This window comes from Parasteatoda tepidariorum, chromosome 11 (assembly GCF_982258835.1).
Source record: "Parasteatoda tepidariorum strain Cologne lab strain chromosome 11, Ptep-v5.0, whole genome shotgun sequence".
Lineage (NCBI taxonomy): Eukaryota > Metazoa > Arthropoda > Arachnida > Araneae > Theridiidae > Parasteatoda > Parasteatoda tepidariorum.
Window position 1 is genome coordinate 84,819,976 of NC_141765.1, and position 15,575 is coordinate 84,835,550.

Genomic DNA, 15,575 nt, shown 5'->3' on the forward strand with positions numbered 1-15,575 from the left:
CTGAAGCCACCTTGTGGCTCACAGAAGATGAGCTGCTTAACATCAAGATTGTGAGCAACGGGATTGGAGCCACGTATTGTTTACAGACGAGTCTCGATTCAGTCAGGAGAGTGACACCCGACTTGTTTTGGTGTAGAGGGAAAGGGGCACTCGAAATAACCACACTTTCATTCATGAAAGGTCACACTACAGACGAGCTGGTTGGATGGTGTGGGGTGGAATAAGCATATGTGGACGTACGGACCTGCATATCATTCGGAACGGTACTTTGACAGCCCGCAGATATGCAGACGAGATATTGAGACCACGTGTCATACCCTACGCAGCAGCCATTGGAGATTCCTTTGTTTTACAAGATGATAATGCGAGACCACATACAGCTCGTCTTGTGGAGAACATGCTGGAGGCTGAAACAATACAGCATATGGAATGACCAGCGTGCTCTCCTGACCTGAATCCAATCGAGCATGTTTGGGGCGCGCTCGGGCGACGCATTGCTGCGAGACCAAGGCCTCCATTAACTCTCCGTGACTTGGAAATTGCCCTTCTTGAGGAATGGAACTGTATTCCCCAAACTCTCATCGATACCATCATCGCATCCATGGGAAGCAGGTGTGCAGCAGTCTCAGCTGTTCGAGGAGACCACACGCCTTATTAACAGTACGGCATCATTTCCAAACGTTACTTTTTTATCGTTTACATGTAAACCAATTGTTGCCTTAAATCGGTAATTTGTTTTTTTCCATAGTTTCCATGAATTTAAGCTTAATTCCATATGTTTTTACGTCTTTTTTTCTGTTTCGCGCATTGATACGTATGCGCTATCCATTTCATGCAGCTCTGTGGATGTCTAGCACGATTTTCTTACTTTCTTTGCTTGCTCCCCTAATTTTTTTTTGAGCAGTGTAGAATGAAAAGTATTTAATGTGGAAAAAAACTATATCTTTGAGACCAAATTAATTATTTTCTAGAAGTATGCCCAGTTGGATAAAACCGGATTGGATTGAGCAAATGTTTACAACTAGTTTCATATCATTTCTGACAAAAGCCAGAAATACTGGATCCCGTTTTTATCCACCGATCCATTATTGTTCAACTGCTTCCTACAAAATAATCAGTCTACTATTAATTTGTTAAAAATTAACTTTCGCATTTTTATGCGATAATTAAATATGGTCAACCAGTTATTGTAATGCATAATCAACTAAGACTAGGCAATTAAATAGTAATACATGGTCTTAACAAATTTATATTATAAAATTTTTATTTTATAGATTAAATAAATTATAAGCCCCAAAGAAAGAAAAAACACAGGGATTATTTTGCACGCAGAATTTAATATTATACATTAAACTTGGATCAGTGTATTACAAATAATTCGAGCAATAAAACTGTTTTTAATCTTTTGATTTAAATTCAAATGAAAAAGACCGAAGTTTTTGAGTATCATTAAGTTCAATGAGAGCCCTTACCCTCCTAAAATATAATTTCGTTACTTTTTGAACAAAATTTAAAGTAGAAAAATTTTGAAACTGAAATCATCACCTCAGAAAAATTTCGATTGTGATCAAATGCTTTTTTTAATTTTATTTGATAGTTAAGATTCAAAATTTGGGAGTATTATAGTTTAATCCTAAGTGTGAATACTTTTTCAACAGTATTTTCTTACTTTTGGAGCAAAATTCAAAATAAAGACACTCCCTCTTAAATATTAAAAGATTTCGTTAGCTTAAAATTTATTTTTCCAAATGTCAATATTTATTTAAACCCTCTAGCCCTCCTTCTCTTTTAACAATTTTATCTCTTCAGGAATTTTCGATTTTTTTTTCGTCGCAATTTAATGCTAAATTAACTAATAAAAAGTGCTAATAACTATGCAAATGAAATTCAATCCTGTAAATAAAAGCAATTGACTGGACAAAATAATTTTAAACTATTCATATTTTATTCATAATTTTTCTCAATATCAGTCTCTTGATAATCTAATGTTTCAATTTTACATTTTATTTTGAACAGGTTTAAATGTAATAATAATGATGTACAAGTATACATTAAAGTTCAAAGGATGCAAGCTCTCGAGGTTGAACAGCGTCGTTCGAGTGGAAAATGGCACAGAAAACGTAGCTCAAAGGACGAAGGCTCGCATGGTACAATAACGTTGTTCGAATGGAAAAGGGAACAGAAAACAAAGCTCGGAGGATGAAGGCTCGCATGGTAGAATGACGTTTCACTGGAAAAGGGCACAGAAAACGAAGCTCCAATGATGAAGGCTCTCATGACAGAATGACATCGTTCGTGTGGAAAAGAGAACGGGAAGCGAAACTCTGAGGATAAAGGCTTGCGTGGTATAATGATGTCGTTTGAATGGAAATAGGCACAAAAAATGAAGCTCAGAGGATGAAGGCTCGCATGGTAGAATGACGCCGTTTCAGTGGAAAAGGGCACAGAAAACGAAGCTCAGAGGATGAAGGCTTGCATGATAGAATGACGTAGTTCGATCAAAGGGCTTAGAAAACGAAGCTCAGAGAATGAAGGCTCGCATAGTTGAATAGCGTTGTTTGAAGGGAAAAGACTGCAGAAAACGAAGTTCAGAAGATGAGGGTTTGCATAGTAAAATGACGTCGTTCAAAAGAGGACATAAAACAAAGTTCAAAAAAAGAAGGTTATCTCATCGTTTGGTACAGTGGTGATAATAGAATAGAAAAGGTAACTCAGAGGTGAAAGGCTTTCTTGGCCTTTTTAATGATTGATTAAATAAAATTAATTTAAATAAAATTAAAATACCTCTCATAACCTGAGATAAAGAAAAACAAATCTTAAATATGGAACACAATAACAAACGTTACATTAATCTGAAAAACTTCGGAATAAATAAATATTCCAATAGAATTTTTTTTGTATACAAAATTAAATGAAGGAAATTGCTTCAGACAAAATGAAAATAAAATTTGGGTAACCGAATTCTCAAATCTTATAAATAATTTTGCAAAATTTATAGATATATACCTTAGAAGACGTCATGGTAAAAAGTAATAAAAAACGGCAAATATGCTTATCAAAACAATCGAAGTAATTAGGAATCTTTGAGATTGCAGAGTAGAATTTTTCTTAAATCGTGTTGTAAGAGTTCCCTGAAAAAAATCAAAAACAAATTAAATAACATAATAGATATAAACACTTTCATAATTTATGTTCTGAATTACTAGGTGTTTAATAATTAATACTCTTCGTACATATATATATATTTCGATAATGCGGTTAAAAAAAATAAGCACAATAAGGGACAAAAGTCAAAATAAAACTAAAGCAAAGCCAAAGCGTGTTCAGAAACTGACGAATAACTATTGATGAAAGTTAAAATAAAAATATTCAAATCTGTTTAATTGACGGAATAAATTAAGAGTAGGTACAACGTACACTCATGTCCATAAATTAAGGATAATTCAGAATCACACGGAAATCAAACTCTAAAATTAAAATTTCACCTGTAGAATTATCACACACATCCTGAAGAAGAATATGCAAATTATAGGAAACCACTAGATGACGCTGGTTGTACGTCACAATGACGAGAGTGTAAGAGAGGGGTATATAAGGAATGGTGGCAAAGAAGTAAAATTGTTCACAAGCGCTTTAAAAGCCTTTCAGTGCAATAACCTCATAGTTATGGCACAAAGGAAGCATTTGGATGATTTTTTACGTGGAAGAATCATCGGACGACTGGAATGTGGACATACCCAGCTGGAAGTATCCGAGGAACTTGGAATCATCCAGAGTGTCATCTCCAGGCTTTGGCAACGATTCCAAGATGATGGTAATGTGAGTAGACGTTACAGCACAGGTCGCCCCCGAGTTGCAACGCCGAATGAAGACCGGTATTTGGCAGTTATTGCCAAAAGAAACAGACGGAGCACAGCATCAGATCTGTCTCGTCAGCTCTCTTCAGCTACCGGTACGACAGTTTCAAGGCAGACCGTATACAGACGCTTAGGGCACATTGGTCTATATGTTCGTAGGCCTGTCAGATGTATTCCACTTACCGCAACTCACTGTCGCCTGCGATTAGCCTGGAGTAGAGAGCATGCATTATGGAAACCGCAACAGTGGTCTTGTGTGATGTTTTCCGACGAGTCCAGGTTTAGTTTGCACTCTGATTCTCGCAGGACTTTCATATGGAGAGCGCCAGGTACCCGTTACCACCAAGACAACACCATTGAACGACACCGTTATGGTGGTGCAGGATGGCTCGTTTGGGGAGGATATATTCTTGGTTCCAGAACTGACCTGCATGTTCAGAGTGTTAAGATGACAGGCCACATCTGTAGTGATGTCATTCTGGAACAACATGTACGTTTGTTTCGGGGCGCCAGGGGTGCTGAATTTCTGTTTATGGACGACAACGCCCGTCCTCACCGTGCAAACATTGTAGACGAATGCCTTCAATCGGAGGATATCACCCGTATGGATTGGCCAGCATACTCACCGGACTTGAATCCTATAGAGCCTGTGTGAGATATGCTTGGCCGACGAATTGCAGCCCGTCAACCCCCTCCCACCTGTCTACCGGACTTTCGGAGGGCATTGCTTGATGAGTGGTGTAATATTCCCCAAGATCAGATTGATAATTTGATACTCAGCATGCCTAAGCGTTGTGCGGCTTGTATTACACCTATCCGTCATACTAACCATGTTATACTATTTTTTGTAAATAGGTTCTTTTTTGAAATTTGCTCCAGGGAGTAAAAATCGCAATTTTTATTAATTATGTCAAACATATAGCATCTTTTTTGCTCTTTACCTTTTGTTTAATACATAGACTTTACAAATAAGTCAAATTTGTTTGGCTTCTGTCTCTTTCTGTGCCTGAACTTCATTATCCTTAATTTATGGACATGAGTGTATTTTAACGAGATACCTTCAAATATTTTCCGAAAGTCAAGCTAGTCTTCATATATATATATATATATATATATATATATATATATATATATATATATATATATATATATATATATATGAACTATAGAAAACTTTCCAACCCAAAATAAGGGACATCCTAATGATTTTATATAAATCATTAATCGCTATTTTAAACCAAAGAACATACATAGAGAAAAAGGATAGCTTTCATAGACATAATGTAAACCATTTGGTGCAGTCCCTGTGTATAAAATAAAATTTAAAAAAACATTTAGCCTCACTGCAGCAGAAGCTCTTGAAACGGATTTGTACCTTCCTCTCCTCCCAATCACTACTGTGCACTTCTACACATTCCGAGCCACGTGGCACCAAAAATCGGTATTCATTTGCTGGCTACATAAAATTGAACTCAATTTTACCATATTTTAGTATTTTCACTAGCTCCAAATATCAGTTTAAGGTTGCACCAAAAGTAGGTGTTATCAAGAAACAAAAAATTTTATTCTTTCTTTTTTTTCTTTTATAAAAGCAGAGGAAAGTTTCAGCATTATTAGGTATTTTTAAAGGGCTTAAATGCAAGTCAAGGTCGCTATTTACCATAACAAAGCAATTTACCAAAATTAGGTTATTTTTGGACATATATCTAACCATTTTATACAGCCAGCCAAATTTAAAAATTCAACATAAAATAAATGAACTCTAATCAATCCAAATAAAATATTTACCTAAATGAATCAAAGTTTTATGTCATTTACCAAATTTTTGCGCAGTCAGTTGTACAATGAATATATTTCTCGATCATACTTCTCAATTTATGGTGTAACTAAAATAAAATGATCTTTCATTTAACTAAACTTTGGGATAATGAGAGACTTTATACCAAATATTGGTTAAAGATTTACTGAGTTTCTTTACAAAGTGGATAGGGAAGGAGAAATAAAGTTTTCTCTTGTTATTTATTGATGGTTTGTTCTGAATTTCTACACTATTGATAAACAGTACTGCGCAATAATTTTTTTTTTAGAATACATTTATACCATCCATGATCATTAAATCTACTAACACATTCTGTCATAAAAATAAAGAATAAAATGGCGGTTGGCGGAAAGCAGTGTACCCAAAAAAACATGTAGAGTTGTCTAAGAACCGGTTGGCAGGGGATGTACCTCCTGACTGTCTTATATTGTTTCGTGTGAGCTGGATGTACTAAATATATACACTGAGTGGCCAAATTATTATGACTACCTCAGAGTTTTATGGAAATGAGAAATTGCGTCACAGCGTTGCCGCTATAGGGCAAGATAACAATAACACGGGAATGCTGGACAAGTGAGTCATCAGTTATACTGTGTTGCTTGCTCAGATATGGGAAAGAAAAGTGATTTAACTGAATTTCAACGTGGAATGATTGTGGATGCGAGATGTGTCGGAACGAGTATCAGCAAAACGGCTGCTCTTGTGAAGTGTTCTAGAGCAGCAGTTGTTAATGTGTACAAAGAATGGACAATCAAGCAAAAAACCGGTTCTCAACGTCAGACTTGTGGTCGTCACAGGGTACTGAATTCTCAATCAGAGAGAAGGCTGGCCAGGGTTGTGCAGCGCAACAGTAGAGCAACAGTGCGACAAATTGCAAATGATCTTAATCCAGGAGCAACTGTGAACTTCTCTGAACAGACTGTTCGACGCAATTGCGCCGTATAGGGTATGGAAGCAGACGACCTGTTCGTAAGCCTCTACTGTCTGCTTTAAATAAGCGCAGACGTCTCCAATTTGCAAAGGAGCACAAACATTGGACAGTAGATGAGTGGAAGAGGGTCATGTGGTCTGATGAATCACGATTTCAAATGCATCGCGCAGATGACAGGATGAGAATATGGAGAAAACAGCACGAAAGCACGTATCCCAACTGCATTGCCACAACACTTCAAGCTGGTGGTGGCAACGTTATGGTATGGGGAATATTCTCTTGGTATTGTATGGGTCCTTTTATTCCTGTAGCACAACGCCTTAATGCCCAAGGGTATTTTAGTATCATCGCAGATCAAGTACATTCGTTTATGTCAATGGTTTACTCTGGCGGGGATGGATACTTCCAGCTGTATAACGCTCCTTGTCATAAAGCTGGCATTGTCCTCAGATGGTTCAAAGAGCATGACGGAGAATTTAACTTGCTTCGTTGGCCAGAACAATCTCCAGAGCTCAATCCAATTGAGAATTTGTGGGATAAAATTGAACAGGCGCTCAAACAAATGGTTCCAGTACCATCAAATTTGCAGGAATTGGCAAGTGTAGTTCAGCGAGCATGGTCTGGCATACCTTCTACCACCTAATAACATCTCATAGAATCCATGCCCAGACGAATTAAGGCAGTAATGCGCGCAAAAGGTGGCCCAACAGCGTACTGAAGGGGTGGTCATAATAATTTGGCCACTCAGTGTATATATATATATATTTAGTACATCCAGTATATATATATTTAGTACAAAATTTATTGAGCTTAAGCTGCAAGTAAACAGAACTCGTTAGATAAGTTCAAAATGAAGAATAAAACAAAGAAAAATTAAAGACATATGAAAAAAAAGAGGGGGGGAATAATAAGTAAAAAAATAACAAACAACAGTTAAAAAAAAAATATGAAATTTTATTTAAAAAACCGGAAAAAAAAAGATATAATATTTTCATCAGCCCACACGATTATATCCGCAAAACAGAGTGCTTTCTGATATTGTATCAATAAAGCCAAAGCAAAATATATTAATACAATAGTGTGAGGAGCACTCAAAATTTTTTTTTATAGAAATTACAGCAAATAAAATGGAACACAAAAAGTTAAAATAAGTAAAAATAACATGTAAAATAGACAGACATCTATTTTCTAAACTTATTTATGGTCAATTTTTAAAATTGTCCAGTATAATATTACCTTGCGCACATCCATTTCGGGCCCTTCCTTGGTAACTAACAAATCAATGAACAGAATAACAAATCACTTCAGCAGTGCAGTAAGAACGACACTTTAAAACCCTCTTGTTAGACTCAATTTGCGCTTTTGTTTTCATATTTTGTAATCTGGCAATCTTTCTGCGAAACCTTTTCTAAATCATTCTTGAAAAATTTCCCGTCCATGTAAGTTGATCTGATTTCGCTACTCGCTTTATAGTCCATTTTTATACTGTTTTTTCTTTTTTTTAATTTTATTTTCTGTTTTTACATGTTGTTTTTACTTATTTTAACTTTTTGTGTTCTATTTTATTTGTTGCAATTTTTATTAAAAAAAATTTTGAGTGCTCCTCACACTATTGTATTAATATATTTTGCTTTGGCTTTATTGATACAATATCAGAACGCATTCTGTTTTGCGGATATAATCCTGTGGGCTGATGAAAAGATTATATCTTTTTTTCCGGTTTTTTAAATAAAATTTAAGTTTTTTTTTCTTTTTCTTAAACTGTTGTTTGTTATTTTTTTGCTTATTATTCCCCCCCCCCCTTTTTTTTCATATGTCTTTAATTTTTCTTTGTTTTATTCTTCATTTTGAACTTATGTATATATATATATATATATATATATATATATATATACATATATATAGTACATATGACACTCTGCTAAATCTGCTCACCCTGTAAGATGTTTTTCTGGTATATCATATCGCACCCTGCTTTAGTTACATACTCGTAGAACTGTATTTCTTCTCCTTTCAATATTTTTTGTTTTAAACTTTTCAAAATTCTTATGTTACAGCTATCAACAGATCTCAAAAAAAGTGGAAAAGAGCTTGTAAGAAGGAAGAAAAAGTATTCACTTTAAAAATGAATTAATAAAAAAAATAATTTTGATATATTAATAACTAATAAATAACGAAAAAATATAACCTCTTTCTCAACTCTGATGGTTACATCTGCAAAACACGGTGTGCTTTCTGGCATTGTATCAACTCAAGAAAAGTATATTTGTATAAATGTGCGAAGAAAACCAAAATAATAATAATAATAAATATTTTTTGGCATGTAAAATTAAGTAAATCAAATCAAATGAAATCTCATCAAATGCGAAACAAAAGGCATACTAATATAAAATATAGGAGAGAGAAAAATATAGCCAGTTACCTACGATAAATAATTTAAAAATATACTGTCATAACTTGATTGCTAGGTTTTGGTTTTAAATATAACAGAGTAGTGAGGAAAATGGAGTTTAAGTTCAATTTGATCAGTTGAATGGTTCCATAATTTGATAGGCCGTTTTATATTTGCCGTATAAATGTTTATATACTTATTAATATATATATATATATATATATATATATATATATATATATATATATATATAATATATATATATATATATATATATATATATATATATATATATATATATATATATATATATATATAATACAAGTAAATAAATAAATACAAAAAGGACCAAAAAAACGAAGAAAATTAAGAAAAACAATAAGTTTTATTTACTTCGCATAAGCTGCAAGTAAGTAGAACTCATAAAATAAGGTCAAAATGTAGAGAAAACATGAACAAATTACAGAACAATGGAAAAAGGGAAAAGGATAAAAAGTAATAGTAATAAAAATCCGAAAAAAAAGGAAGAAAAAAATTAATAAAAATTAATAAAAATCTGGGAAATAAAAGTTATAATATTTTCTATAAAACACTACTGACACACTATAAAACAAAATTCCTCTATTTATTCTTTTACGTCAATTTGCACTTCTGTTTTCATATTTTGTAATCTGGCAATCTAGTTACGAAAATATTTTAAATCATTCTTGAAAAATTTCCCGTTTATGTAAGTTCATTTGGATTCGCTACTCGCTTTATAGATTTTGTTTTATGTTTTGTTCTGTTTCTTCTTTACATTTTATTGTCTGTTTTTACGTGATTTTTTTTTACTTAATGTGTTCTATTCTATTTGTTTAAAAAAATTTTTTTGAGTGCTCCCTCACACTATTTTATTGATATATTTTGCTTTGGCTGTATTGATACAATATTAGAAAGCATTCCTTTTTGCGGATGCAATCGTGTGAGATGATGAAAAGATTATATCTTTTATTTTTCCGATTTTTATTAATTTTTATTAATTTTTCTTCCTTTTTTCGGATTTTTATTATCTTTATTATTATTACTTTTTCCCTTTTTTCATTATTCTGCAATCTTTTTCATGTTTTCTCCACATTTTGAACTTATATATATATATATATATATATATATATATATATATATATATATATATATATATATATATATATATATATATATATATATATATATATATATATATATATATATATATATATATATATATATATATATATATATATATATATATATATATATATATATATATATATATATATATATATATAAGAGAGAGAGAGATTCCAGAAGAAGCAAGAATTTTGTCATGCTATTACATATATAATGGAAAGTGAAGATTTTTAAATTAATATGAAGGGTAAATTACAATATCAAATAAAATCTTAGTAATATACATTGAAATATACATTGAAATTGTAAATTCAGTACAGAGGTTGGTACGCTCTCGATTCCGAATTATGTAAAAACAAAAGAGAAAGTGAACTTTTATAAAGAAAATGAAATTTTAATAAATAAATGTCATATTATAGAGTGTATTGCATATAAAATATTAAGGTTGTGATGCTATCTCTCAAGATACTTAATTTAATGGTTTCTTACCCATCCTCCTTGTTGGATGATCCAATTTGCCAAATCTTTTTCGATACTATTTCCAACAGCTTGAACTAATCCAAGAACATATTCTGGCCGTCCAAGTTTAACGCAATCAACTGCTAGAGCTCCAGCCAACACATAGAGTGCAACAATTCGTCCCCAAGTGACATGACGATCACGAAAAAGTTCTGTTGCCAGTGTACTTAATAAATTTTGCACAGCATATTCTGATGGTAAAGAATAGAGTCCAACATTTTCGGTAACGCTTTGATAAAGTTCTGGGTGATTTCGTTCCATTTCCATTCCTAACTCTCGAAGTTCGAAAACAAGTTCTGCCGGAGGCCATTTCAGTCGTTGAAGTCCAAGTTTTTTACAATTTTTCAACTTAAACCTATTTAAAAAAAAGGGAAATTATTCGAATTTTCTTATTCGGATTAATCACCTATTAAAGGGCATTTCAGGAAATATTTAAAAAATTATTCACAGACACTAATTTAAAAATAGGAGAGTATTTTCCAGGGCTAAAGAGAATACAAGGGCTAGTTCACTCCGCTCTTAGAGCTGAAGCTACGATTTCCCTCCTCATGACGTCACTGTGTCCACAGATCTCGGAGATCCCAAGCAAAGATATGATAACTTTGCATCTTTCTCTTTGTAAAAATAAGTTAGACTTTTTCTGGTTATTAGCCTTCAAACTTTACGTAATTAACACATTATTTCCGTTCATAAACATAGTTTAAAAAAAAACTTTCTTGGTTATTATATTAAAAAAATACCATTTTAAACTTATAAAAATGTTTTGCTAGTTGGTGAAAATGACACAATAAATACTTTATTTTAAAAAGTTCAGTTTTAACTTTAACTATTAAGAAAAACGAAGGCATATATCGACACTTTTTTTATCTACATATTCTTTTATAAAGATAAGTTAAGTTAAATTTAGAATCCCTGATTTTAAAATATGTCGTTAATAGCAATTTGTTCATACTTAATCATTAGGAAACATCAACCTTAAACGCTAATTACTGAAACAAAATAATAATTTAGGTTCATAATGACATTAGAAATTTTACAATTGTTTATAGACATTTAAATTTACGATGATATAATTTATAGATATTTAAATTGAAGAGAATATAATTTTTAAAAAAAATCATAAATATTTAGAATAACTACATTAAAAAATATGTTATGATGCTTTTCACCTGCCTTTCTTTATGAAGTAACGAGGCGGCTTCTATTTAGATAATGAATTTTTATAAAAATTCTTTACGACAGAATAAGCGTATTGCTGTTCTATATTAACTGTGTCATTTCGGAATCCATTCTTTACATAGTTGTTCATTTACTGTAGGGAACACGCGAAAAATTATACTTTTTTATTTTGTTTTTATATCAGAATTTTTGCAAGTTGCAATCGCGCAAACTGGCATTTCGATAATAGTTTTAAATTCTTGTAAATTCACTGCAAAAACTGAGGAAAGTCATTATAGAAAATAACAAATGTCTTAGAATATCTCGCAAAAAGAAATGATCCAATATTAGTTAGAGCTAGTAAGGGCAAACGCTCCGTTCTTGAAGTAAAAGTGCGAGCTTTGCGCCAAAGTGACGTCACTAGAGTGACGTCAGAGGATCGGAGCGGCGAGAAATACTTCAAAGGAGTGAACCAGCCCTTCTATTCTCTTTAGCCCTGGTATTTTCCCGATATTTTTTAGTCTGACGAAAGTATAAATTAGAAGTTTTTGTTTATTTTATTTGTTTCTTTTTTTCTACGAAAAAAAATTTCTGCACAATTTTTTTTTCTACTTTTATTTTAACTACCAGAGACTAGAACTTTGAATATTAATAGCAGAAAATGCGCTTTTGACTTAGAATTATATAGTAAACTCATAGATGGAATAAAAATTTTAATAAATTGACTTTTACTCATAACTTTTTCTTAGTTATTTTTATATTATTTCATAAAAATTTCTAAATTTTAATTTTTAGCATTTTCTGCATATTTTAGAAATCATATTTTTCTCGTAAAACAAAATCCACTAGACGCAAATAATACGATATTTATATGCCAAAGACCACCCAAAAGATTACTTGATACAAATTTCTTATCTTTTCTCATAATTCTTACCTTTCCTTCTCTCCGACTAACAAGGGTAAATCCAATTAAATTTTTGTGTAAAAAATCGTTTTTTAAAAGCATACAAAAGGAAAAATACAAACGGAATGTATTATATTTTAAGTGATAAAATAGTAATAAATGTTGTCCAATATATTGAACACAGAGTCTAATTATAATATCTATTACACTGAAAACAAATTTTAAAAAATTGCGGTAATCAGCGTTAATCATAGTATCCGATAAATTTTCTAAGATATATAAAATATGCTGATTTAAAATATGCAAACCATTGATCCTATCACCCATCGATTTTTAGATATACTACTTTAGCCATTTATATTTCACTAGAGCTTTTAAATTGAGTACTCATAAACACATTATTAGCTAAGAAAACAGTCAGATTAAGTCGCATGACATATATGCTATAAAGAAATAATTAGTTCAAAATATAGCATACGTAGTATGCGTAAAATATAGTAACGTAATATATATATACTATACGTAAAATATAGCATATTCAAAATATAGCATATTTTTTTTTCAGAGGTTCTAATATAAAATGACACTTATTGCAATAAAATTCACTAAGTGACTCTGGCAAAAACGTGTAGTTATTGTACCCTATGCATGCTGACTCCATTTGAATTAATAAGATTTAAACAATATTCTATTAAAATTATTAAAATTTAAGAAGTATTCTCTTACATCTACTAAAATTTAAAGACCATTCTATAAAAATTAAACTGTGTTCCACGAAAACCTGAGATAGAACAAAACGGTTTTCAGATTTGAAATCAGCATAAAAAACTACATTAGAAAAGGTTACCACCATGTTTATCAGCTTTGCTAATGTTAATATAATTGCTATTTTATCATATCAGATACATAGCGTGTAATTCCTTAATAAAATAAAGTGAAAAATAAAATAAGTTTGGGTGAATAAAATTGTCTGTGATATATAAAGTGGATCAATTACAAAAGAAAATTGTTTTTGACTTATTATGCTTTCTAATTGTTGATACTTGTTAATATTTTTATAGCTATATTTAGGGTAGTAAATTAAATTTTCGTAAATCACTTTAGAAATAAACTTTTTTTAATAAATTATGATTATCTTGAAACTACACTTTATGAACTTGATCCCTCTGACCACCTTATATTACAGCAATTAATACGATTCTGAGCAACAGGAAATAATTTTTACAATAAATTAATAATTTAATAATAAAAAACATTAATTTGTCATAAATATGTTAATATTATTTTTATTTTGCCATAAAAATCGAGCATGTTATTTACATTGGATGTTCTGTAATAACCATCCTAAATATGCAATCTCCGAATCTTTGTGAAAAAAAATGCTGTAAAATTGTTCAAATTAGATATAGGATACTTGAATGAAAAAATAAAAACTTAAGGAAATTCTGACGAATCACAGAAACGATCTATCACCAAAAACTGATTTATTTTGAAATGAGGTGGAAGGCATTTTATTTTCCTAAGACCAATAAACTAAATTATTTGAATCCTTCCTTTGCTCTGATTATCCTAGGTTCCTTTGTTTACCAAAATTCATAAAATATATATTAAGGGTGGACTTTAAAGTGCACGTTGTTTATTTATAATCTCAGCTGTTTTTCTTATTTATTTTCCTTAAAGTGCTTTAATTTCTACATTATTTTTAATTGTGTTGATCTTTTGTTTCATATTGTACAGTTTGAGAATCAAGTATTTTTATTGTATTATTTATTTTATGTATTTGTGACATTTTTTGAATGCCCCTACCAGATGGGACAAAATAAAATATTCGTATAATCTATCAAAAGACAACAAAAATTAAATTTTCTCAGATTTGCAGAACCAGCGTGTGTATTTTTTTTAAAAATGTTTGAATGTGTTGAATGGTAATGTAAATGATTTTCGGCAATTAAAATAAAAGCATTTGCATAAACATTATAGCCTAAATTTTCTTCAAAGTCACTCTCAGGAATAATTAATAAAAATTCAAAATAACTAATGCGCCGAGGAGAAAATTTAAAAATAAATGCTGTTCCTCATCAGGAAAATGGGAAGAAATTAAGTTGGACGAAGCTCTTTTTTTTCTCACGGCTTCTACAAAATTCTAAACACCTTTTTGAACATAAAATTTAGTTAAATGCATAAATTCGTTATTTTAAACATTTTTACAAATTCCCAATTATTTTACAATTAAGCTGTATAAATTATAATATTTTTACCCCATTTTTTTAAAGACTTTAAAATAAAATGTCGACTATAAAGTTGGAAAGAATTATTTTTCTTGGAAAAATTCAAAATAAAATATTTTCAAGAATAAATACCTGAGATATTTGCTACACAAGCTCTTTGCTTGCTCAACTACTAATTGCTGTGAGCTTCTCCATCCGATGAGTTGATTCGTAACGCTGCTTCCTTTTTGACGCCTGGCGGCATTATCTGCTGCATATCCTGACAAAGAGAGATTCATCCTCTTCTGTTCTTTCCAAAACTGACAACAACCACCAACAGGTGGCTCTACCCAACAAAAATCGATCAGAAGAGCGCTCACATCGATTCTCCATTAGACTTCCACTTTTAGACCAAAATATTAGAAATATTGGACGATTCGGAACAGGAATTTTAATTTTTGGAGGGGGAGTTTGATGCTTTCGAAGCTATTTGGAACATTGGGGACTTATTGTTTTTTCAACAAAGTTGCTTTCATATTTTCCACTAATTCTTCCAGAATTTTGTACATATTATAATACAGAATATTGACTTCGAATTTCCTCATTTTTATATACTTAATATTATATATATACTTATATAGT

The 15,575-nt window shown here is 31.3% G+C and overlaps 1 protein-coding gene across 2 annotated transcripts; it reads right to left on the reverse strand.

Moving 5' to 3' along the window:
- Positions 1-1,926: 1,926 nt before the first annotated feature.
- Positions 1,927-15,276, reverse strand: LOC107446423 (bcl-2-related ovarian killer protein homolog A). Of its 2 annotated transcripts, XM_071187569.2 has the most exons (4): positions 15,087-15,276; positions 10,635-11,019; positions 3,007-3,131; positions 1,927-2,572 (listed from the first exon to the last, which is right to left on the reverse strand). In XM_071187569.2, the coding sequence occupies exons 1-3, from the start codon at positions 15,230-15,232 to the stop codon at positions 3,018-3,020; spliced, it is 645 nt and encodes a 214-aa protein (XP_071043670.2). In that variant the 5' UTR covers positions 15,233-15,276; the 3' UTR covers positions 1,927-2,572; positions 3,007-3,017. The 2 variants fall into 2 exon arrangements, with proteins under 2 accessions (XP_071043670.2, XP_042897317.2); XM_043041383.3 differs by having other exon boundaries at positions 1,927-3,131; positions 15,087-15,275.
- Between the last annotated feature and the right edge of the window lie 299 nt (positions 15,277-15,575).